Source organism: Spermophilus citellus (genome assembly GCF_964194105.1).
Source record: "Spermophilus citellus genome assembly, chromosome: 4".
NCBI classification, from domain to species: Eukaryota; Metazoa; Chordata; class Mammalia; order Rodentia; family Sciuridae; genus Spermophilus; species Spermophilus citellus.
Window position 1 is genome coordinate 6,936,644 of NC_138185.1, and position 22,493 is coordinate 6,959,136.

The 22,493-nt window shown below is 59.9% G+C and overlaps 1 protein-coding gene across 2 annotated transcripts in view; it reads right to left on the reverse strand.

Moving 5' to 3' along the window:
- KCNB1 (potassium voltage-gated channel subfamily B member 1) overlaps positions 1–22,493 on the reverse strand; it is an 81,796-nt gene that overhangs the window by 36,512 nt on the left and 22,791 nt on the right. Inside the window, exon 1 of one of the 2 annotated variants that reach the window (XM_081289634.1) lies at positions 21,018–21,120. The exons of the other annotated variant lie outside the window; for it this stretch is intronic. Within the exon in view, the coding sequence (XP_081145760.1) occupies positions 21,018–21,083 (66 nt within the window). The 5' untranslated portion in view covers positions 21,084–21,120. Of the gene's footprint in view, positions 1–21,017; positions 21,121–22,493 lie in introns of those variants that run through there. 2 annotated transcript variants of the gene reach the window in all.

A 22,493-nucleotide genomic window follows, 5' to 3' on the forward strand; every position in this document is an offset into this window, starting at 1 on the left:
CCCAAACCCACTTTGGCCACCATGAAGTTCTGGAGGAGCCTTTGAGGTTTACTGCTCCTGCAGAGCACTGTCCTCCCAAACCTCTGGACCCTGCCGTGCTGTGGACTTGCTGCCCCGAGAGTCCCAGAGCATGTCCCCCCACCTCCTCTGAAGTGAGGCTTAGGCTCTTCCCCTTGTTGAGAGCCCACACCTGGGGTACCTCCTGTTTCTTGCTCAGGATTCCTCCTGGAGCCCAGACACCATGCTGTGAGGAAGCTCAAGCCACCTGCTGAGAGGAACTGACAGGCAGCTCCACCTGCCAGCCAGGGAGCTGACCCCACCCACCAGCACCATCTGGCCTCAGAGCCCAGATGACCAGCTCCCCAAGCTCCTGCCTGCATTGCAAATCCATGTGCAAATGTTTTAAACCACTAAGTGTTTTTTTTTGGGGGGGGGAGGAGTGTTACACAGCAATAATGAACAGAACATCTTCCCTACTTGGAAGGAATTTCTTGGGCCCTGCAGGGACCCAGAATCCATAAGTAGGACTTTAATAATATCAGAGACCTGGGGGTTATTGAAGGAGGCTAAGAAATCAGGTCAGAAAGCCTCGCTGCTGACTGTCCCTGGATCCCCCAGCCCCTTCAGCTAGAATAGCCACAAACAGGACGGGCCTGCTCCCCATTCCAGGGTCCTCTGTCCATCACACAGAGCCTGCAGCTCCTCCAGCCAGGGGAGGGGGAGGGGCAGGGGTGGGGGGAGGGGGAGGGGCAGGGGCGGAGGGGGAGGGGCAGGGGCAGAGGGGGAGGGCAGATTTTTTTTTCTCAATTCAGAATTTTCAATATTTCCCAAGGAGCTCGGACTGATCTAGTCCTATTTGGAATGTCAAAGGAGATGGGTTGCTCCCAAGGAAAGTGCCGAAGGCCCCGGGGCTGTTGCTCTCCTCCTTGTGGATGGAGGGGGGCGGCGGTCCAGTCTGTGAGATCTCTGTGAACACCTCTTTTTCTTGGAATTGGCTCAGCCTGGCTCTTTGCTTTTCAGGGAACTGGGTTTGTCATGTGGTTTTAAAAATCTTTAAAACTGCCTGTCAAACGGTCCCTAGATTTTATTTTAAGTTAGAACTCCCAAAGGGGACGAGGGACAGGCCCAGGGCTTGGCCACACGGAGAGCCTGCCTCAGGGCTGGGTGGGGACGTTTTCTCAGAAACCCAGTGAAGGTGAGAGGTGACCCTGTGGCCTGTCTGAACCGTGGACCGTGGACCGAGCTCCACCATAACCCCGTGAAGCACACGCTACGCCGTGGTGGGTCCCCAACACTGAGCCAGCGCAGACAGAGCCCGAAGGCCTCATGCTGTGTGATCCGTGTGCGTGAAACTTCCAGAGAAGGCCAAGCCTTGGATGGAGAACGGAGACCCCCGTGGCTCCCAGGGCAGGGGGAGGGACCGAGGCCCACAGGCTGGAGGTGTCTTTTGGAAACATTCTGAAACTGGGCCGCGGCAACGGCTGCATGACTCTGAAAATTCACTAAAAGTCACTGAATTGTACACTTCAAAGGGATGAGTTTGGTGGCATGGAAATCACACCTGCACAAAGGTGTTGAAAGAATGGACCAGGGACGAGGGACGGGGAGGTAGGGAGTGGAGGTGAGCCGGGGGCATCGCGGAGCTGGGTGGTGAGTGGACACAGCCTGGTTGGAAGGGACAGAGCTGTGGTCGTCCAGAGCCCTCACTGGGTAAATCCAGGAGCAGAAGAGCCCTGACTCCCCCCCATCCAACAGTGACCGCTGCTAACAGCCACGAAGTGCAGGTCCTGCACCAGGCACCGGGCAAGGCCCTTCAGGTCTCAGACGCCCTCTGCTCCTCCTCCTCCCAGAGGCCTGTGACAGGTGCTGGGGGACAACCCCCGGTGTCTCTCAAAGTCCAAACGTCTTCCGAGCTTTGCCTGGACACCTTCCACAGATGCAGACCAGCCTTGGCCGTGGGGACGGAGGGAGCACCTCCAGAGGGCGGAGGCAGACGGCTTCTCAGCCAGAATCAGAAAGATAATGTCTCCCTCTGGGACAGAGGCTGGCAGCTCGCCCAGTGTCCCCCTTATAAAATCGGGAACTCCTCGGCTCTGGGGTCCCCAGCTGAACGAACCCGCTGTGTGCAGTGTCCACCTGGGGTGCTCTGCATTGCTCTCAGGAACCTGGGGCAGAGGGCTGCTGGGTACTGAAGTCCTCCATCCTGACCCAGGGGGCTCTGTCCTCTGCCCACCCGTGAGGCTGCAAACGGGGCCAAACCTCAGGCCCCTCGGGGTCCCCCTGTCAGTGTTCACTTCACCCCACTGTGCAGATGAGGACGCTGAGGCCCAGAGAGGGACGTTCTTATCCAAGACCCCACGGTCAGCAAGCCACCGAGCTGGGGTCCAAACCCAGGCCGATCGGGAAAAGCAGGAGACCCCGGGAGGGACAGGAGCGCGGCACAGCTAGGAAGGCAGCAGCTGGACCCGGCCCCAAGGTCCGCGGAAGGCCGTCCTCTCGGCCTCCCAAACCTGCGCCCCCAGAGGCTGCCTGTCCCCACATCCGGCCGCAGGGGCTGAGCAGCCAATTTGGGACGACCGCGATATATTTAACGGTGAGTCACGCTCTCCCCAGCATCAGCCGCGGCAGGCTGGGGAGGATGCGGAGCATCTCTGGAACCGGTGCCCAAGGGTCGCCATGGCAACCCCACCGAGTCGCTTGCCAGCAGCTGGGACGCCAGCACCTAAGCAAGGCGGGACCAGGCTCAGGGGCGGAGTGCGGCCGAGGACAGGCGCAGGCCACCGCGGTGCCGCCCAGCGCCCAGGGTGGACGAGGGTCAGACTCACGGGGTCACCCTCCAGCCCAGGGTCTCCTGGGGGGGCTGGGGTCCCCGGCGTGGCGGGGTGAGGACCCCTGGGGATGGCATTCAGCGAGCCACTCCTGGAAGCCTCCGCCTGCCTGTCAGAGACCCTTCCATCTGGGGGCCGAGGAAGCACCCTAACACTCCAAGACGGGGAGCCACCTGGGAATGCCAAGCCCAGGTCACTTTCCAGAAGAATTCTGAAGGATGGAGCCTGTGCGGAGCGCCACACCCACTCGCCCACGGCCACATGAATATTCCATGAAGCGGAGCCCCATTCACCCGCCCCCACGGCTCATTCATCTCTGCTGCCGGCGCTCGCCCTGAGCGAAACTAGGCCTTTGCCCCTGTGCAGAGCCCGACACGGTCACCTCTGTCCTCAGCCCCCACCCCCGCTGTCCCCGGCTCCTGTCACACCAGGCACCGACCTGCTTCAGGATGTCACACCTGCTCCTCTGACTGCCCTGGCAGTCACAGCCGACCCCCTCACTCCCTGTAGGTCCCTGCTCAAATGTCACCTTCTCAGAGAAAGGCCACCCAGCCCACCGGGGAGGAGGCACCGACTCAGCCTCAGGGGTAAGGCCACACACGCACCCCACCCTCCTCTATTCACAGCAAGGACAGAATTGAAAACTGGTGACCTGGAGGTGACCTGGAGGTGGCCCGGCCGCAGACTCCTCTGGTTTGAAACAGTTTCCAAAACGTTAAGCCAGCGGCTAAGATGTATCCCTTGGAGGTTGGACTTTACCATCCTGTCAGATTCCATCTGATCTTGAAATTTGGAAGATGAGGCTACATGTTTCCACCTGTGTGACCGGCTGGGCCCGAGGCCCCGGGCCCTCTGTGTTCATTTTGGTGGCCTCGGCCAGCCTTGGGAGCCTCTGTGCCTCCACCCCATGCCCAGCCCGGTCCTGAGGGTGTCTGCTCGGAGATGGAGGGGGGAGGGCACCGTGCTCAGGGCCAGGAGAGGGTGCGCTGCTGGCTGCTCTCACGGACTAGCGGCTGCCGGCGTGGGACCTGCATCTCAGGGTCAGCGTGCAGACCCCACGCGGTCACACACGCGGTCAAGTGCTCAACGAGAGCCCGGCCATGGACACGCAGGTGGGAAGCAAGCAAGGCAGAGCAAGGTCCTCAGCCTCCGCTGACCCTCGAACCTCTGGGACCCGGGCCCAGGCCAAACCCTCGCGTCGTCCCCAGGTGTGCCCCAGGGGCTCACCCAGAGGAACCCTGAGGTGGCTGAAGGCCATGGTCGGCAGAATGCGGCCGGTCTGCAGGCGCCGTGTGGACAGTGGCTACTCGTCGTGCATCTGAAACAGCCCCTGGGCTTTCCTCCAGAACCTTCCCTCCTCCGTCCCCAGGGAGCGACTCCAGACGGGAGCATGTGGCCCTGACCGGCCTGATTAGAGCTTTCGTTCGTGGCCACGGCCTTGGTCACTTGTGTCACACGGCACACCCCAGGCCAAGGCCAAGGCATGCCCGCCGCGGGACTCCCCCGGAACCCCTGGTGCCCGCTGAGCTGTGCTGTTTGGATGCCAGCCTGGGGCTGCCGGGGGCCATCCTGGCTGCCACTTGGCGGGGGGCATCTGAGAGAAGAGTCGATGGGGGGGAGAGGGCCACAGGCGAGAAGAACGGAACCTCAGAACGCAGTCTGAGCACCTGGATTCAGCCAGGCCTGAAGGTATTGCCCTTGAACTTTTCAGTCACATGAGCCAATCGATGACCCCCTCTTTTTCCTTCAGTCAGTTAGAACTGAGTTTCTAGATGAGTCCAGGCCTCCGTGTGAAAGGACTGGGTGACAAGGGCCCAGATGCAGACACGTACACGTGCGGATCACAGTCACAGTGGGAAGAGGCCAGCCGAGTCCTCCAGGGCCAGGACCCGGAGGGCCCTGAAGGCCTGGTCACTTCCGCCTTGTTCTGAGGGTACAGGGGAGCCACAGAGGGCTCTGGGGAGAGAAAGGAACGTGGACGGAGTTGGCAGTGGGGACATATTTGACAGCAGGTCTGGCTCAGGGTGGAGTCGAAGCCAGGCCGAGGTGCACAGGGGTGGGGGCGGTGTCTCCCCAGGACCCTCAGCTCCCAGCACCCCCACCCGGGCTCCTCATAGCAGTGTCTTTACTACAGATGTGCTGGTCCCCTGCTGAGGATCACTCGCCACCCTTCCAGGGGGAAAGCAGAGGGGGCTGTTCTTCCGAGTCTATTCTGGGCTCTGCCTACGTCTCTGTTCTCTGGGAGGAACCACACCCTCTCTCAGCTGTGGCCCGGCTGCCGGGCCTGGACCCCTGGGCTGGGCTCCATCTGGGGAAGAGCCAGCAGACGCCGTGGACACATGCCCATTGGCCAGGAGCATGTGGGGGCCGGGGAGCAGCTCATGCAGGCCACAGCCCATCCCAGCCGCCGTCTTTCCCAGCCCAGCCTCTGCCTGTTCCGAGCATGTCCCCTGGAGATGCTGCCTGGACTGCAGAAGCCGGGTGGACACTTTGGAGAACCTGTACCGGGTTGGACCCAGCCCACCCACTTGACAGGTGGTAAGGCTGAGGCTGGGGGAGGCGTGGGTGCCCAGGACCGAGGAGCATCTGTGACGGGAGACCCGTGTGTAGGAATGTCATCTGCGTTGGTCCCCCTGGTGACCTGTCACGATGACGTAGTACCTGCTAATTACATGCCCTGGAAGAGCCCGTGTGAGAGGAAAGAACAACTGCTCTCCTGCCACTTGTCCCCTTTACAAAGAATTCCCCCTTGTCCCCTCGATTTGACTGTCTTCAGTCAGCAACGGCTTTGTCCCACTTTGCAGACGAGGACATGGGGACCAGAGAGGTTTCACGCCCATGCAGATCACACAGCTTGGAATGGTAGAAGCAGGGCTCGAATCTGTGACACCCTTAGACTCTTCAGGTAGAGGAAGAGACCCCCCAAAACAATGCCCAGATGAGAAGCAGAAGCCTTGGTTCCCAGGACACTCTGAGGTCAGCTGTTCTACAGAATCTGGGGGCGGAGGAGGCGAAGAACAAGTCCTCAAAATGCTAAACCGATGCGATCGACCCCGCAGCCCACTTCCCGGTCTACACCCCAGTGAGTTGAAAATCCACGCCCTGCACAAAAGCACCCACACTGTCCACGGCAGCAGCATGTGCAGTGACCAAGACGTCGAAAGGACTCAAAAGTCCACGATCGGAAGAAGGATGATCAGAACGGCGGGCGTCTCGCAGGAGGTGCCCTTCACCCATCACAAGGAACCTCGCCCTGTGCCTGCCACCCACGGGGCCACACCGTGCCACTCCATCTAGGACAAGTGTCCAGGGGAGGGATGTCCAGGGGCAGGTTGGAGGCGAGGGCCAGGGGCTACGGGAGTGGGAAGGGGGAGGCTGCTCACGGAGACGGCATTTCTTTTGGGGGATGAAGATGTTAAAAAAACGTAGACACAGGGACGGCCGCGCAACCCTGCGAGCCCACACTAAAGCCCTGAATTGTACACTTGATGTACGAATGTCACGGCACGTGGCCATTTTATAAGAGGCCAAGAGAAGCGTTTCCAGAGCAAGGGAATCTCAGGAGGGGGACACAGAAATGAGGAACATGGATGGGCCCCTGCTGCCTTCCTGATGTCTCTGACGGACGTCAACCCGAGGGCTTGTTCCTACAGAGCTGAGGGTCGCAGGACATCTCCTCCAGGCAGCCCGCCCCACCTCAGAGACAAGACAGGAACCCAGTGTGGTGACCAGGTCCCCAGTCTGTCCCAGAGCCCTGCTCATGTTATCTCACTGAAGCCATGCCCCAGTTTGCTGAACTGGAGGTGCGATTATCACCTCCATTAAGGAAATTGAGGCTCAGAGAGGTAGAGTGACTTGCCCAAGACCACACAGCTCTTGGCTCTCTTACCTCCATTATAGTACCTGGGAATTTCCAAGTCCTGGCCAGGGTCCACTTTCTGAGGGGCCCTAGGCAAGTTCCTTGGCTTCTGCGAACCCTAAATTCCCCATCTGTACCACGAAACCCCAGCCTCCCCTTCACCATCCTGGCGGGGGCTGCAGCCAGCACGCCACCCCCACCTCTGATGTGAGGACGCTCCCCACCTCACCAGCCTTCACTTGAACAAAGCGGATTGTTTTCTTGGGGTGCCACCTGCCAGGGATCCTGGTCCCTCCCTCCATCCATCCCACCACATGTTCATCGACTGGCCCGTTCCCCGTCCCTGCCGCTCTCCATTGACCTCATTCCTTTATTAATGGAACAAACGTTGATTGAAAGCCCACTCTGCGCAGTGGGAGTCGGCCACCGGCCACCGTGGGAGAAAAGACAAAACCAGGCGTCACCCTTGCGGAACCTACAGTCTGGTGGAGGAAAATGGCCTCAGGAGACACGAAGTACGTCCAGAAATTGAGAGAGATGGTTCCAAACTAGAGGGACCCGATTTCCGCCGTGAGGCAGGGGAAGCTCTCTGAACAAGGTGACTTTGAGGTAAACCCTGAAGTATGATCTACAATTTATCATTTAGCAAGTTTCTTGGTTCACAAAGTAGAAAATGCTGACTAAGAGAGGTTCAGGCAATCAGGGGATTTGTCATCCCACAATGTGAAAAGTCCTGTATCCAAGTTCCCTATCCACTTACTCCAGCATCCTTAAAGGGTTGGCTCCATTCCTAAGCTGCCTCACCTCATGGACACAAGATGGTTGCCACTGCTCTAGCCATCAGGTGTGGACATGGCCACATTCAAGGGAAGGAAAAACGTCCTTTCCTCCTCCAACGGTTTTCTAAGATGGACAAAAACCTCCCAGAAATTCCCGAGCAGACTTGATGGTGGGTGGCATCACGTCCACAGCTGGGTCATCACTTGGCAAAAGGGTTCACCATGATGGTCTCAGACCAGCAGTTCTCAACGAGGGGGGATTTTGCCCTCCAGGGGACTCTCTGAGGCTTTTGTGGTTGTTACAATTGTGCATATGCAGGTATGGGACGCTATGGACGTGTGGAGAGAGGCCCGGGACGCTGCCACTCATCCCGGTGCACAGAACAACCCTCTGCAACGGGGAATTGCCCACGGGGCAATGGCGCCAGACGCAAACCCTGCCCGGGTGCCCCAGGCCGAGGGGGTGGCAAGTCGCTTGGGAGGGACCCTGGAGGGTGAAGCAGCTCAGGCTGCGCCCATCCAGGAAGGGGGCAGCCTCCGGGCCATGGGGGTGAGCGGCGAGGATGCCCGTCTTCTCTGCCTCTCCCAGTGACATGGGCCCGCGGGGGCAGGGATGCCTGTCACCAGCCGCTGCACCCGCTGCTGCAGAAGTGACACAGTGGGGAAGAACTCTCTCTTGACAGTGAAACCCCACCTGGCACTCCAGGGCGTCACCCAGAGTGAATGCTGGGGACGATGACTCTGGACTAAGCAGGAGGGGGACAGGCCCCGGGGGACGCTTGGTTCAGTGCTACAGCAGGGGAGACTGAGGCTCAGAGCGGGGGAGAGAAGAGCCCAGGGTACAGAGGCCGGGGCAGAGGCAGGCCAGACCCCAAGGCCTTTCCTGACCCATGGCTGACATGGATGGCAGATCCCGACCACCCTCAGAGACAGGGTGCAGCCAGCGGTTTCCAGTTAGGGTCCCAAGTCTATTTTGGGACTCTGGGCTCCTCCCACCTCCCCTCCTTGTAAACTGCCTCCTGGTTTCACTCCTCTCAGGACCCCCCAGTGGTGCACAGTGGGGCCACCATTCTGTGAATCAGGTGCCCCACTCAGACCCACGGCCAACCCAACTGGCCCGTCAAACAGGCTTTGTCTGACCCACACAGTTCTTTAAAAAAGTTCCTTTTCACATTCTTTGCCAAGAATAAAATAACTGGCCCAGCGGGTCTGTCACCCAGGTCTCTCCTTAGGTGACCAGAAGGTCTGGCAGCTCGGTGCCCAGTTTTCTGCTTGGCAGCCATTCCCAGGAGCTGGGCAGTGGCTGCCCCTTTGGTCAGTACAAGTGTCCAGTTTCAGCCCAGTGACCTCCTGGCCACATCACTTCTGCGCAGGAGTCGGGCCCAGGCCGCTGCTGGTGGGACCCAGTAAGTGGGCAGGGCCACCAGGGAACACAGGCAGGACACGCCCCCTCCCTGGGAAGGACGCCCCTTGGTTGTCACGGCAACAGGAGGCCCTGTGGCATCTGTCCCCAGCCCCCCTCTTCTCAGTCCCGGCAGCCACAGCTCCTGGCACCCCGAACCCCAAGAGCGAAGAGGGGACGTGTGACTGGTCCCCTGCAGCCTGGGCCCCACCCCATTCGTTGGACAACCGGAGCGGGGCCTTGGGAGGGGCCGGTTGGATCGTCTTTATATCAAAGGACCAGAACGCGTTCGGGGACAGCCTGAGGCGTGGGCACCGGAGACGGGCTCTCTCCTGGGCACCTGCACACCCTCCCCGACCCTCCTGCCCTCCTCCGCCCACCTCCCCGTGCCCAGCAGCCCCTGCACCCCGCAATTCCAGAGTGTCCCCAGGGGGGGAAGGGCCTCCTGCGATGGCCCCTGGCGACGGCTGCACTGAGGAAAGAGGCAGAGGGGGGACACCAGGTGACACCCAGGCTGCCCGGGAGAGTCGGGCCGTAACTATGAACGAGGCAGTCCCCTGGTGTGGGTGTCAGGCCCTGGAATGACGGGCTTCTCCTGCAGTGAGCAGCCTGCGGACCGCAGCCAAGGATCAGTGCGGCTGGCCTCATGCCAGTGTGGCCACCAAGTGACCGCTGAATCAGAAAGGACAGGTCCAGTGTGTGACGGGGGCAGCGATCTAGGGCAGTAGGCGGTGGCGAGGTGTGGCCGCAGGGTCCCCGGCTTCCCACAGGGAGGGCTGCAGAGCAGGAGCTGCCGACCCTGCAGGCCGGATGGGGCAGCGCAGGGTGGAGGGCAGCAGCCTGAGCCCCTGCCCCTGGGGGTGGGATTCATCCCTCCTCCTCCAGGGAGGCCTCTCCCTGGCCCACAGCCCCGCCCAGGCCTTCCTCCACCCCCCCCCCATGCTTTTTTTCCTTTTATAATTAGAACTTTTAGGATGAAAAAACGTTATAATATGTAAAGCACTCTGTTCGTCTTGACGCCAATGACACATAAAATATCAGGTTTCATATTTTTTATGGAGGAAAACAGAAGTGCCCAGAGCCCAAGAAATGCATCCTGGGGCAATGTTTCTACGGGCTGCCCCTCCCTCTCCCCCTCCCCTCCCCCTCCTCCCTCCCCCTCCCCTTCCTCCCTCCCCCTCCCCCTGGCTCCTGCCTGCCACCAGCCGGGGGACCTGAAGCAATCAGCCTGGTGGAGTCCCAGTGTGAAAGTCAGAGGAGCTTCAAAGTGGTGCTCCGTCTGGGTGGCCTCCTCCCTCTGCAGGAGTCCTGGGGTCCCAGGGACGGAGCTGAGGGTCCTTGGAAACCTCAGAGGCTGGCCGCTCTCCCTTCCTGGAAGGTGAATGCTCCCCCTGGCCCCCGGGAGGCTCCGCACGCAGGAGAGCTCTAGACCCCAGCGGGGAGGGCAGCCCTTGGCCCTGCTCCCGTCGGCCTCATCCTTCCAGAACAGTCAGAATGGAGGGCGCCGGGTTCAAAAGTCACGCTGGATGCCAACATGGTGACAGAGAGCTTCAGAAAATGTGGCTTCTGGCGCTCGGTGCAGGCCAGGTGCCCTCGACCTTGCCAGGGCACTGGGCTGGGCTCGGTCCAGCCCTCCCCCTGCTCCTCCAGAACCCCCCGGGGAAGGGGCCCACGTTGCCCCTCCTGCCAACTTCCAAGACCACAGCCAGGAGCCAACCAAAACGACAAAACCAGGCCCCTGAAGCACTCCCGGGGCCTGTGCTAAGCACAGGGTCCTCTTGACCCACTCTAATCCCCACAGCAGCCTTCTGAGGTGAGTCCTGCTGCTGTGCCTTTGGGCAGGTGAGGAGACTGAGGCAGAGAGGTGAAGTCCTTGGCCCCGGGCCACGCAGTCAGGAGGCAGGCAGAGCTGGAACTCCACAGGGCCAAGGTGGGTGGCCTGCGCTGCTGGCTCAGCTTCTGGACAGGGGCCCACAGACCCCAACTCTTTGATGCTGTCTCTCGAGCGAGGGCCGCGCACAGAGCAGAAGGGAGCGTGCAGCTCCTGGGCTGGGAGTCCTGAGACCTGTAGAGAACCTGGACTCCACCACAGCTCAGTGCTCCTGCCTCCACAAGCCAGCACACCAACCTCCTTGAGGTGTGTAGAGTCCACCCCAGGACCTTTGCACTTGCTGATTTCATCCCTGAAACCCACCCCTGTGCCCATGCATATGGCTCCTTATTTTTCTAGTTTATATTGGAGGACCAAGAAGTGGGGGGAGGGCATGACTGGCCTTCTCTGAGACAGAGAGGACTGTGCTATTCCTGGTGTCACCTAAATGTGCCACCCCAGTCACTCAGCTCTCCACCTTCCCTCACTGCCCACTCCTTCCTGAGCTCTGTTCCATGGTGCTCCGCCGGCAGCCACTGTCGCCCCTCTGGAGGGGGAGCTCTGTGAGGACGGGGGCTTGGATCCCACGCGGCCCCAGCCCCTGGCGTGTGCTCTTGTGGCCGGTTAACCAAGCCTGGTTCCTTCACCTGCCAGACAGGGACGACGTCGGTGGGCAACTTGGAAGCCCCTCCGCGGGTCAATGCAGGAAGGGCGTCCCTGACATGTGGAGGGGCCGGGCACTGGCCCTCATTCCCGGGTGGCCGTGTCATGATCAGTGGCCAGGGACACTCGGGAGGTCACAGCCTTTCTGAAAACCGTCAGCCCCTCCCGCCCGCACCCACAGCCTCTCCCATCTCAAGAGGCCTCCAGGGGCCCTTCCTGGCACCTCTGGGCACCGGGATGCTGTCCCCTGCCCCAGCTGGCCCTCCCCACACCTGGGGAACACAAAACAGAAAGGTACAGACGTGCGGGAGCCTGGCCGTGGCGGAGGGCAGTCCTGCCGCACCTGACGAGAAGCCAGGGACAACCGGACGAAGGCAGGTTCATGGGCACCACATGTTCCGGGCCGTGGCACACAGCGCCCCCTGTCAAACCGTACTGTCCCACAGATGATGCTGTTTCTGGAAGGTGAGCCACGCAAGAGCTTGAGCAACCAAAACCGCCGGAGGGGCCGTGGGGAAGAGGACCTCCTCCTGCCCCCCCAGAGGTGACCCCTGTCCCCAGTTTCTCGTGGACTCTCGACAGCAGGCTCAGAACAGCAGCCTCAGCCAGGGGTCTGCCCATGACACCTCGGCCACCTCCTCCCAGTAGAACTTCATGTGTTCAGGTGGCAAAGTGCCCAGTGGGACCACTCGTGTTCCCAGGTTCCCTGTACGCTAGGAACTGACTTGTGGCTCAGCTCCGTCCAAAGGGATGTGTGTGGACGTCTCGGGAGGGAATTCCTTCCCATTTCCCAACAGTCAAAGTGCTTGGAAGAGAAGAAAATTGTCTTTTCCTTTTGTTCTCCTCCCCGACTTCCCTTCAAGGGATGTGGATGTGATGCCTGGAGGTAAAGCATCCATCTCCAGACCATGAGGACCAGAGCCACACACTTGGAATGGGGATGTGGGCAGGAGGAAGGCGGGGCCATCAGCCCTGGGCTGCCTGGCCGTGGACGCGTGTTTGTTCAGCTCTCTGCTGGGCTCTCTGGTCCTCACAGCTGCAGGCCTTCTGACAGATGCACTGTGACTAAATACGTTTATATTTATCTATATTCCTCCTTTCCCCCAGAAATGGTGGCGCACCCCACACCCACCCTTCAGGATCTTACGTCTTAATGATATATTTTCGAAGCTGCTACAAGTCAAGACGCACAGAGCTACCGCAAATGCTCCACCATGAGCACCCTGTGCCCACCCAGCCTTCGACCTGTGCCTGGGCAAAGGCATGGAAGTTCCCAACCCCATGGTACAGCCACACGGCCGCCAAGACCAGCGGCTGCGCCTGTCACTGTGCCGGGGAGGGGTAGAGCTGCCAAGGGAGAGGGCGGATGTCCTGGGATGTTCTCAGATGCTGTCAAGCTGCCTGCAGAGAGGGTTGGCCGACCTGGTTCCCCCAGCACCGGGCACTGAGTCGCTTGGGCCTCACTAAGTTGCTGAGGCTGGACTTGAACTCAAGATCCTCTTGCCTCAGCCTCCTGAGCCCCTGGGATTACAGGTGTATGCCACCATGCCCGGCCCCTGGTCCCTTTGACAGCAAGATAAGTGTCCATTTTGCTGAGGCTCAGAGCACTGGACGCGGCCTGACCAGGGGCACTGCAGGGACCAGGGGCACTGCCTGACGTTGAGGCTGTGAAGACCGTTACAGGACGTCGCCTCCCTGGAGGGCTGGACTCCAGAGCCCCTCAGCAAGGAGGGAAGAGCCATTGGCCCCACGCGCTGGCCAGAGCCTGGGGAGGGCTCGGGTGGGGCTGCGCTGTCTCACTATAGGAGCAGGTCCTGTCCCCTGGACCTCGGTGTCCCTATCTGTTAAGTGACAGGCTCAGAGTCACTGGCCTGTGAGACCCTTCATGCCCAGCTTCTTGAAAACCAGCATGTCTCCCAGGAGCTGCCCTTCAGACCCCAAAATGGAAACAGCAGATTTTCCTCCATTCCCAACCAGGCGGAGGTCAGCAGCGTCCAGGGGGCTTCTATTTCTATCTGTGGACTGAGGTCACACTCCCTGGGGAAGCCCTGGCTGCGGGAGCTCTGTCTGCAGAACAGCTTCCGGCTCTGACTCCAGGGGCGGGGCGAAGGCCGAGGGTGGCGGAGGTGCTGCATGCTCTCCAAGGTGCACCAGGGCTAACCCAGAGGGAAGGGCGACTCACCTCCCTGTCCCACAGACAAGAAACAGGCACAGAGAGGTCAGACGACTTGCCCAGCGTCCCTCAGCCAGTAGGAGGGGGCCAGCACTCGGTCCAGGGATCTGGAGCAGGGTCCGAGCCTCCAGGCTGCAATCTGACCCTGTGGACACTTTGGGTCAGATGGTTCATTTGTGGGTTGTCCAGTGCACCGGCCCCTGCTCAAGAGACGCTCCCTGGTCCTGACAAATAAATATGTCCCAGACATATCAAAACCACCCCAGCTGAGAACTGCTGCCCTAGCACACCTCTGGAGCAGGGGACTCTGGGCTACTTACAGTCCCTGTGTCCAGACTGACTCGAGCTGCAGCCCCTGAAGGACTTGCGTGGACCCTGGTCACGTGAAACCTTGACCCTGGCCACAGCTTCCTTTATGGCCCTGGTCTAGGCTAAGCCCTGATCACACATTGATCCCTGGTCCTGGTCAAAGACTGGGTCACCGGATGCAGGTCACCTACTAAGCTTGGTCTCAGACTGAGCCATGATGCTTTTCAAGAAGCGGCTCTGACCCTCAGCACACGGTCCTGACTGGCTGCACACTGCGGGGTCCCTGGCCCCACACACAGACAGATCCTGATCTTGGGCATGAGCGAGCCCAGACTCTCATCCCTGGTCCTGACCGCAGGATCAACTGTAACCCAGGCCTAGACTGAGCCACAGCCTTGGTCACAGTGGTCTCTGACTCTAGTCCTAACCCTGGACAGGCACTAGCCTGACCCTGGCCTCAGAGGCCCAGCTGTCTCTGAACACCGCTGCCCCCTACCCAGGGCTCAGGGAACTCCCAGAATGCCCCCTTCCCACCCGTCCCAGAGCTTGGATCAGTCATTCTGCTGGCCTGTGCAGGGTGGTCCAGCCTGCCACCTCCCAGGGCTGATGGGGCACCTAGGGCACCCCAAGAAAGATGGGGATTGACTCAGATGGAGCCAAACTCAAGAGGCCTCTTTCCACCCGAGGCCACTGACTCTGCCCAGCCCTCCCTGCCCAACGCACATCGCTCCTGCAATAAAACCGCAGAATTCTGTCCACAAGTGGGGCCGGCCAACATCAGCCACCCAGCAGCTGGGCAGAGGTCATTATCAGGAGGAAGTGTCCCTGCAAGAGGGACTGTGCCATCGAGGGCAAAGCACCTCACCCTCCCAGCTGGCCTCCCTCTTGGGGCTGTGGGGAACAGCAGGCTGCCCAGGTCACCCTGTCCTGGGGATCTGTCCATATCCGAGCAGGGGCTGTGGAGACTTTGAAATGGTGCCTGGCGGTGACTCCCAGGATGGTAGGCCCCAGACAGGACCTGATGTGTTGACAGTGTCCGTGGTCCCCCCAAAGAGCAGTGTCCCCTAAGGCCCCAGAGAACAGGGAGGGTGGGAGGGGACACTCAACCTCCACCACACAGGGTGGACAATGTGACCGAGGAGACTGAGGCCTTCTCTAGCTTCCTCCCACCCTGGGAGGGGAAGGTCGACCTGCTGGGCCTGACGGGGACTCTGGAGGGGAGGCTGGGCAGGGGCTCCAGCTGCGCATCCCTCAGGCCCTGCTGACCCCCAGACTGTGGCCCAGTTCAGGGAGTCAAGGGTCACACATCCAGTAAGCCATTCATGGGGCGAGGTGGGGACCACCAGCCAGCCACCACGTCATTCCTTGGATGCAGCAGGTCCAGCAAGTCACCCAGCATTTGCAGGGACCTGGTCAGACAGCCAGCAGACAGATGGATGGCCGGTCAGTCAGGGGAGACGGACAGACAGGCCTTTGTCATCATGTACTAGTCAGACCTGACAGGCACCAGAAGGACAAACAGGCTGTCAGACCTGGTCAGCCAGAGAGGGACAGTCAGCCAGAGAGGGACAGTCAGCCAGAGAGGGACAGACCTGCTTGGCCAGTCACCTGATCATAGCCAGCCAAGCACTGGAGGACAGACCCACAGACGTCAGCCAGACAGACACGGAGACAGGCAGCTTGTCCCTCCTCCCGTTAGACTCCCAGACAGATGGACAGACAGGCATGCACACAGGAGAGGGACAGAAAGGCCATCTGCTCCGCGCCTCACTGGTTAGCTCATGTGCCAGGTAGTTGGAGGGCCAGCGGGCCCTCCAGAGAGTCAGAGGACAGTGACAGTGTAGTCCATCCGTTATGCCCTGCCAGTCAGACAGGCAGACAGACAGACGCAGCCAGCCATCTAGTCAGCCAGTCGCCTGCCTCGTGGTGGACAGTCACACTGCCATCCTGCTCCCTGGCCGGTGACACAGCTGGTCACCACAACTGACATCCAGGCTGACAGATGGTGACCGGCCACTGTGAGGGCCAGAGCCTGGGATACCTGGGTCTCACACTCCCCGCAGGCCCCCAGGCCAGAACAAAGTGTTGGCGGGGGCTGGGGTCACACATGTCCCTGTCCCTTTTTCCTCTGCAGGCCACCCACGGGAACCCTGGAGCCATCTCCTTCTCCCTCCCAGGTGCCCAGCCTCCCCACAGGCCACAGGGCCAGAGAAAAGGAGGTGGTATCGTGCGTGGGCACGTGTGCATGGGGGACGGGCAGTGTCCCTTGCTGGCCCTCCTCTCTCCAGCTCTGCCAGGCCCCCCCCTCCTCAGCTGGCTGGAGTGGGGGCGGGGAGGCCCTCCCTGGCCACTTCCCATTTTGGGAATTGGACCGAGAACTATGCGGAGACAGAAAGAATTCCTTTTTCGAGCCGAGCCTGGCCAGGCCTGCGGCAGCCCAAACACTGGCACAGAACCAGCGCCGGGGAGGGCCGCGGGGGGCAGCTGGGCGGCCTGAGCCCTGCGCCCAGAGAAGCCAAGACCTGGCTCTCAGCAAAAGGGCCTCGTCGGGTTCCAGAACCTGGAAGATTCTGGGCTCCCAGCACAGAGCTGCTAGGCAGGGAAGGTTCAGGAGAGGGGCAGGTTACAGAGACCAGAGAAGAATCCGAGGACCCACGGCAGGGGCGACGTGCAAACCGACTGTTTCTAGTGACAAGAAGAGACCCTGGATGTCTCCTGGGAACAATGTGCCCCTCCTCTGGCAGACCCACAGGCCACGCAGAAGCACTTGGCACACAGTAGGTGCACACTGAGTGTAGATGTCCCGATGGGAGGCTGGAGCCAGTGTCACATCTGCTGTACTGCTCCGTAGCACGACCCTAGTCAGGGTGCAGGGCTCTTGGACTCACGTCGTGCATCTGTGAACCCAGAGCCCCAAGGGAACCCGCTGGGACTAAGGGACTAGATGATAAGGATGGGCACCGAAAGTCCAGCGCATAGTAGGTGTGCACCACATTTTAGTCCTTCCTCTGAAAGCGTCATTATCATCTCACAGGGAGGGCAGTGGTAGCAACCCCAAGGCAGGTCTGGGACCCCATTTTCTGAGCAGCACCACCAGGACCCAACCCTTTTAATCTGAGCTTCGGTGCCCCTCCCCCATGTAAAATATAGTTTCCACTAGATGGAGATTGGGGACAGGCCAGTGCCAGGGTCCTGCAATCTCAATATCCCTCTCACATGCACTTTCCTTTCCCAGCCCCTCCCTGCTCTGCTGGGGACCCCTGGTGAAATGAGGAAGTTCATCCTCCCCACTCACCAGGGAAAAGCCACAGGTCAAGATGGAGCCCTGAGCCTTAGGCTGGGAACCCGGGGGTCTCTGTCCTGCAGGATGCCACGGTGCCCTGACCCTGGAGCCTGCAGGTGCTCAGTCTGGGACTCCCATGAGGGGCCCAACCCCAGAACCAAGCTGACTCCAGGGGACATGGCAGAGAAGGACACTGACCCTGCCATGACATGATGACCCTCCCGCCCCTGGACCACACCTTTTGCCAATTTTAACCTTCATCATGAGCCTTCTAAATAGATAAGACTGTTCAGAAACCAAGGCTCAGAGACGTGCGACGACTCATCCCAAACCACAGAGCCCGAGAGCGCCGGCGGGGGTGGACCCCTTTTCTTGGCGCTCTGTGAACGGCCTTTCTCACTTAGCTCTGGGCTACGGAGAGACAGAAAGCCAATATATGACAGCCACCACCGAAAGCCAGTCATGATTGTCCCAGGAAAGACCGACCCCTGACGTCAAGCCTGGAAGGTGCTCAGAGGTCACTCAGCTCAATCCGCTTCACAGACGGGGAGACTGAGGGCCACAGAGGAAAGGGACACAGGGAGCAGGAGGCAGCAGCGCGGGAGCCAGGCCTGGGACAGGAGGAGACGGCTCCTACAAGGCCGAGGGGTCCTCTGCTGGTTCCCGCCAGCTGGGGACCCTCCCTCCTGGGGTCTCAGGTGAGGCCGGCCCCGCCTCCGTCTCCGCCCACCCAGGCCTGGCCAATCAGAACTGCGCACTCCTTTGGCAAACAACAATTGGCTCAGTTTGGACACATGACCCAGATCCGGCCAATCAGAGCGAACCCTGGACCCTGCGGGGAGGTGAGCCCGAGCAGGGGCTGTAGGTGCTGCCCTAACTTAGGGTGACCCACTCAGCTTGGCTCGCCAGCCTCATCCCGATTTTAAGCTGAAAGTTCCGCCTCTAGGAACCACCTCAGACTCCTCCGCGTGGAGACAGGGCTGCTAAGTCACCCCGCTTCAATTTGTGAGTGTCAGGTAAAGGCTTTCAAATGGCAAGTTCCTATTAAAATAAACATGCAATTTTAACCAGTGAAGCTGGTGCGCTCACCTGTAACCCCAGCAACTTGGGAGCCTGAATCAGGAAAACTGCAAGTTCCAGGCCCGCCCAGGCGACTTGGTGAGACCCTTGTCTCAAAATAAAAACTGTAGAGGGCTGGGACATGGCTCAGAGGTAAAGTGCTTGCCTGGAATGTAGGAAGCCCTGAATTCAATCCCCAGTTCCAAAAAAAGAAAAAGAAAGAAAGAAAAAGAAAAAAATCCGTTTTAAAGTGAACATTTTAGGGAAAAATACTAAGAAGATAAAGTACCTTGCTGAAAAGCTATGGCAAAAAAAAACACAATGGCTGCATGTGAGCGAGCCATGGTGTTAAGAGAGGCAATATCTGCAGGTCTGTAAACCCGCGCCCAATTGCCAAGTTGGTGGATGACTCACTGTTTCACCCTGGATGAGTTGCTTACCCTCTCTGAGCCTCTACAACCTCCCCACCTCACAAGGTCAACCATCCTCAGAGGAGACAGAGAAGTCAGAAGCAGGGATGGTGGGGGCCCGGAGGAGGACTTGTTCCCACTCTTAAGGAGGGCTACCCCTCTTTCAAGTGCGAGCTCCCCCCAGGGGAAAACATGGAGCCAAGGCAGGGCCCATTCACAAATCCTCAGGAGGCCTGCCATTCTCTACTCTGCCACTGCTGTGCTTGTCTGATGAGGCAAATTAGCCACCATTCAGCTGAGGCACCCTTAAAGATGCTAATTGCCCAGTGCCCGTGGGACTCCACCCTCCCTGGAACAGGCTGCTGGCAGTGTCCCCTGCCATTATTTCCTGATAACAGGGCTTGATCTGTCTACACCAGGCCCGAGCGCTCTAGTGTCCAGCCACCAGCCGGTGCGTGGAAGGCGGGCAGTCAACACTCCCTGGCAGAGCAGTCTGGTGCTGGCACACAGCTGCCAGGGCTGTGGACACATGTGCACCCCTACGCCTACCTGCTCAGCCCCAGGGAGGATTCGGGGTCCCCATGTGCATGGCACTCTGTGGACACCGTAGGCACAGATCAGTGCAGTGCACTTGCAGGAAGGCCCCCGGGGTGCTCCAAGAGCGACAGCGGAGCAATAAACGAGCTCTCTCATGGATGATTTTCCCCAGGGCTTTTATACATCGAGGCGTGGTTTATACAAACTAAAACATACAGGTTCCCAGTGTTGAGCGCCTTCGGATAAGTGGATGCCCCTGCGTAACCACCACCCCATTTAAGGTATAGAGCATTTCCATCACCCAGAGAGGTCCCTGGGGCCCTTCGCTGCCCCAGAGAGGTCCCTGGGGCCCTTCGCTGCCCCAGGGGCAGAGGCAACTGCTCTTCTGGTTCCTCTCCCTGCAGTTGAGTTTCGCCTCTTCCTGAAGCTCAGTGAACAGACTCGCTCAGATGTGTGCAGCACACACGCGCAGCCTCGCGCCCACACCCATGTGCACCATCGCACAGTCAGACACCCTCAGGAGGGGACATTCCAAACGGTAAGTCCCCTGGCCTCAGTTTGCATTGTGGGGACCTGTCCTCCCTGGGACAGGTGGCTAAGGGTGGTGGGGCGTCCCCTGGCCCCAGGTTCAGACTGCGGGAGGCTCCTTCCACTTCCCTTGAGCTCCCCCGCCTGGGTGACCTTTGGCAGGTATTAAGACCTCAGCCTTCTCCTCTCTGATGGGAGGCCTGATGAACGCCCTTCTCGTAACCTCCCAGCACTGAGCGCAGTGAGGGCTGTGCAAGTCCTAACCCACTCCGCCCTCCCAGCAACCCCAGGTCCAGGCACAGGTGTTACCCCTGAATGGGCAAGGAACCTGAGGCACAGAGAAGTCCAGCAGCGTGTCCAAGCACACACAGTAAGAAGTGGCAGTGAGGATATGCCCCATTGCAGCTCGGCCTCCACCCGGTGAAACCTGGAGGTGATTGCCTGCATTCCTGCCTGCAACACGGTAGGCGCTTACTAAATGTCAAAAGTGGTTACTTCCAGGAGCACTTAATCCACGATGCATGGGTGCCTCAGAATAACCCATCTTACAGAGGAAGAGACGGAGCCCAGCCAGCCCAGCAGGGTTAGAACGGCTGTTATGAAAAAGACGATAACAAGTGCTGGAGAAATGTGGGGAGAGGAGCCCTTGCGCACCACTGGGGACAGGAATCAGCACAGCCATTCTGGAAAACAGCGGAGGTCCCTCAAAAAAATAAGAAATTAAGCTGCCCATGATCCAGCAACCGCACTCCGGGGCACACCTCCAAAGGCAGTGAAGCCAGAGGCCGAGAGACGGTGGCCCGTCGGGTCTGCGCAGCACCATGCACACAGCCTCAGTGGCCACCCATGAAGGAACCACCAAGGAACGCCTGGTCCGGAGCACAGTGGAATACTGTCCAGTCCTGAAGAAGATTGGAATCCTGCCATTTGTGACACCATGGATGACCCTGGGCACACTAAGTGAAACAATCCAGGCACAGAAAGAGACACGGCACAGTGTCACTCTACAAGTGACACTGTGGGGAGAGGAGCCCTTGCGCACCACTGGGGACGGGAATCAGCACAGCCATTCTGGAAAACAGCGGAGGTCCCTCAAATAAAAATAAGAACACTCTACAAGTGTTCTCCTAGGAGCAGAGAGCAGAAGGGTGGCCACCAGAGACCAGGGAGGGGTGCGGAGAGGTGGGTCGTGGGTACAAAGTTCCAGTGGGGTGGGAGGATCAGGCTCAAGTGGTCACGGCACAGCGGGGTGATTAGTTCACAAAATATATTGTGTATTTCAAAAGAGCTAGGAGAGAGGATTTTGAGTGTTCTCACCTCAGAGAAATGGTGTTTGGGGTGACGGATGTGCTGGTCCCCCGATTGAGCCAGTACGCAATGCATGTGTGTACCGGAGCACCGCCATCACCCTTTCCTGTGCACAGTTGCTATGTCTCAAATGACACTTCAAAAATGAATTTTAGAAATGCCAGTCAGCGGTGAGAGCTCCAGATCTTCTGATTCCAGATCCCCTCTTCTTTGCATCCTCCACCGGGACGTTCTATTCCACGAGGCAGGAACTTGGTCTCTTTTGTTGACATCATGTCCCCAGAACCCTGACGAGTGCCCCACGCCTTGGCATTCAGTGAGTGTTTCCCCCGGTGAATGGGTCGGGGGGAGCTGGGAGGAACCACTCTGCCCAGCGCCCCCTTTACAGCTGGGGGTCCCAAGCCCTAGAGGGGGTGTGACGTGCCCAAGGTCACAGGGCACCTTGGCGCTGGCGAGCCTGTGACTTTCTCCCCTGCCTGTTCACCTCCCCCCCTCCTGACAGGAGCAGCCAAAAGGTTCGGGAGCCCTGGGGCCATGTTAATGGGCAGCTGGCACCAAGCCACTCCCGACCTCATAAAGCCATCCAGGGCCAGCCGAGGCTGCCAAGCCGAACCTCAGAAAAGCCGGTGGAGGGAAAGGAGGCCCAACCTGCCAGGGCTCCTGCGGGGCTGCAGTGGGGAGGGAGGCTTCCTGGCAGCCGGGCAGTGGGGGAGGCCCGGCCAGCCCTTAAAAGCCCTTCGCGAACAAACGCTTGGAACGCAGCCTCTCTGGCCCGGGTCCCCACCATGTCAGCAGAAGCAGCAAAACCTCCAACAGGGACCGTGGAGAGGGGCCTGGGGTCTGCGCTTCTGGGCGTGGGGTCAATGAGAGCCCGCGCGATGGTGACATTGGGGAGTGTTCCCCAAGCCCGAGGGCCACCCTTAGTTGTCAGGTCCAGCACTGGGACACAGATGTCAGTTGGAAACACTGCTCCCCTCCCTTGATGACTGGCAGGTGGCCCCTGGGCAGACGCTGGGACAGGAGGGTTTCTGTCATTGAGAACCTGCCCTTAGGAGAGACAGGGAGGGAAGCAGGCGGGCAGGGCGTGTCGGCCAGGGCCCGGGCTTGCTGCAGTCTGGTCTCCGGCTGGACCCTGGGAGCTCTGGGAACCACCGTGCACAGTGGAGCATTTGGGAAGTCAGAGGGTCAGTGTCCTCCCCTGGCTCGGCAATCGCTGGCTGGTGGCCGTCTGGGGAGAGGAGAGGAGGGCTGCTGCAGACAGTGTGGGCAGGCAGGTCCCAGGGGCCCAGAGCACTTGTGGGGGCAGTTGGGGGCTCTCAGCAGCCGACTCAGAGCAGCCAGGGTGTGGCGGCACCAGCTGTGAGCAGGGTGTGGGCCAGGCACCTCCAGTGTCCACCCCACAAGCACCCCCTTCCTGTGCAAATTCAATGCTGCCTCCCCAGGCCGGAGCCAGCCTCGGAGGAAAGGGGAAGGCCTGCCCCCTCC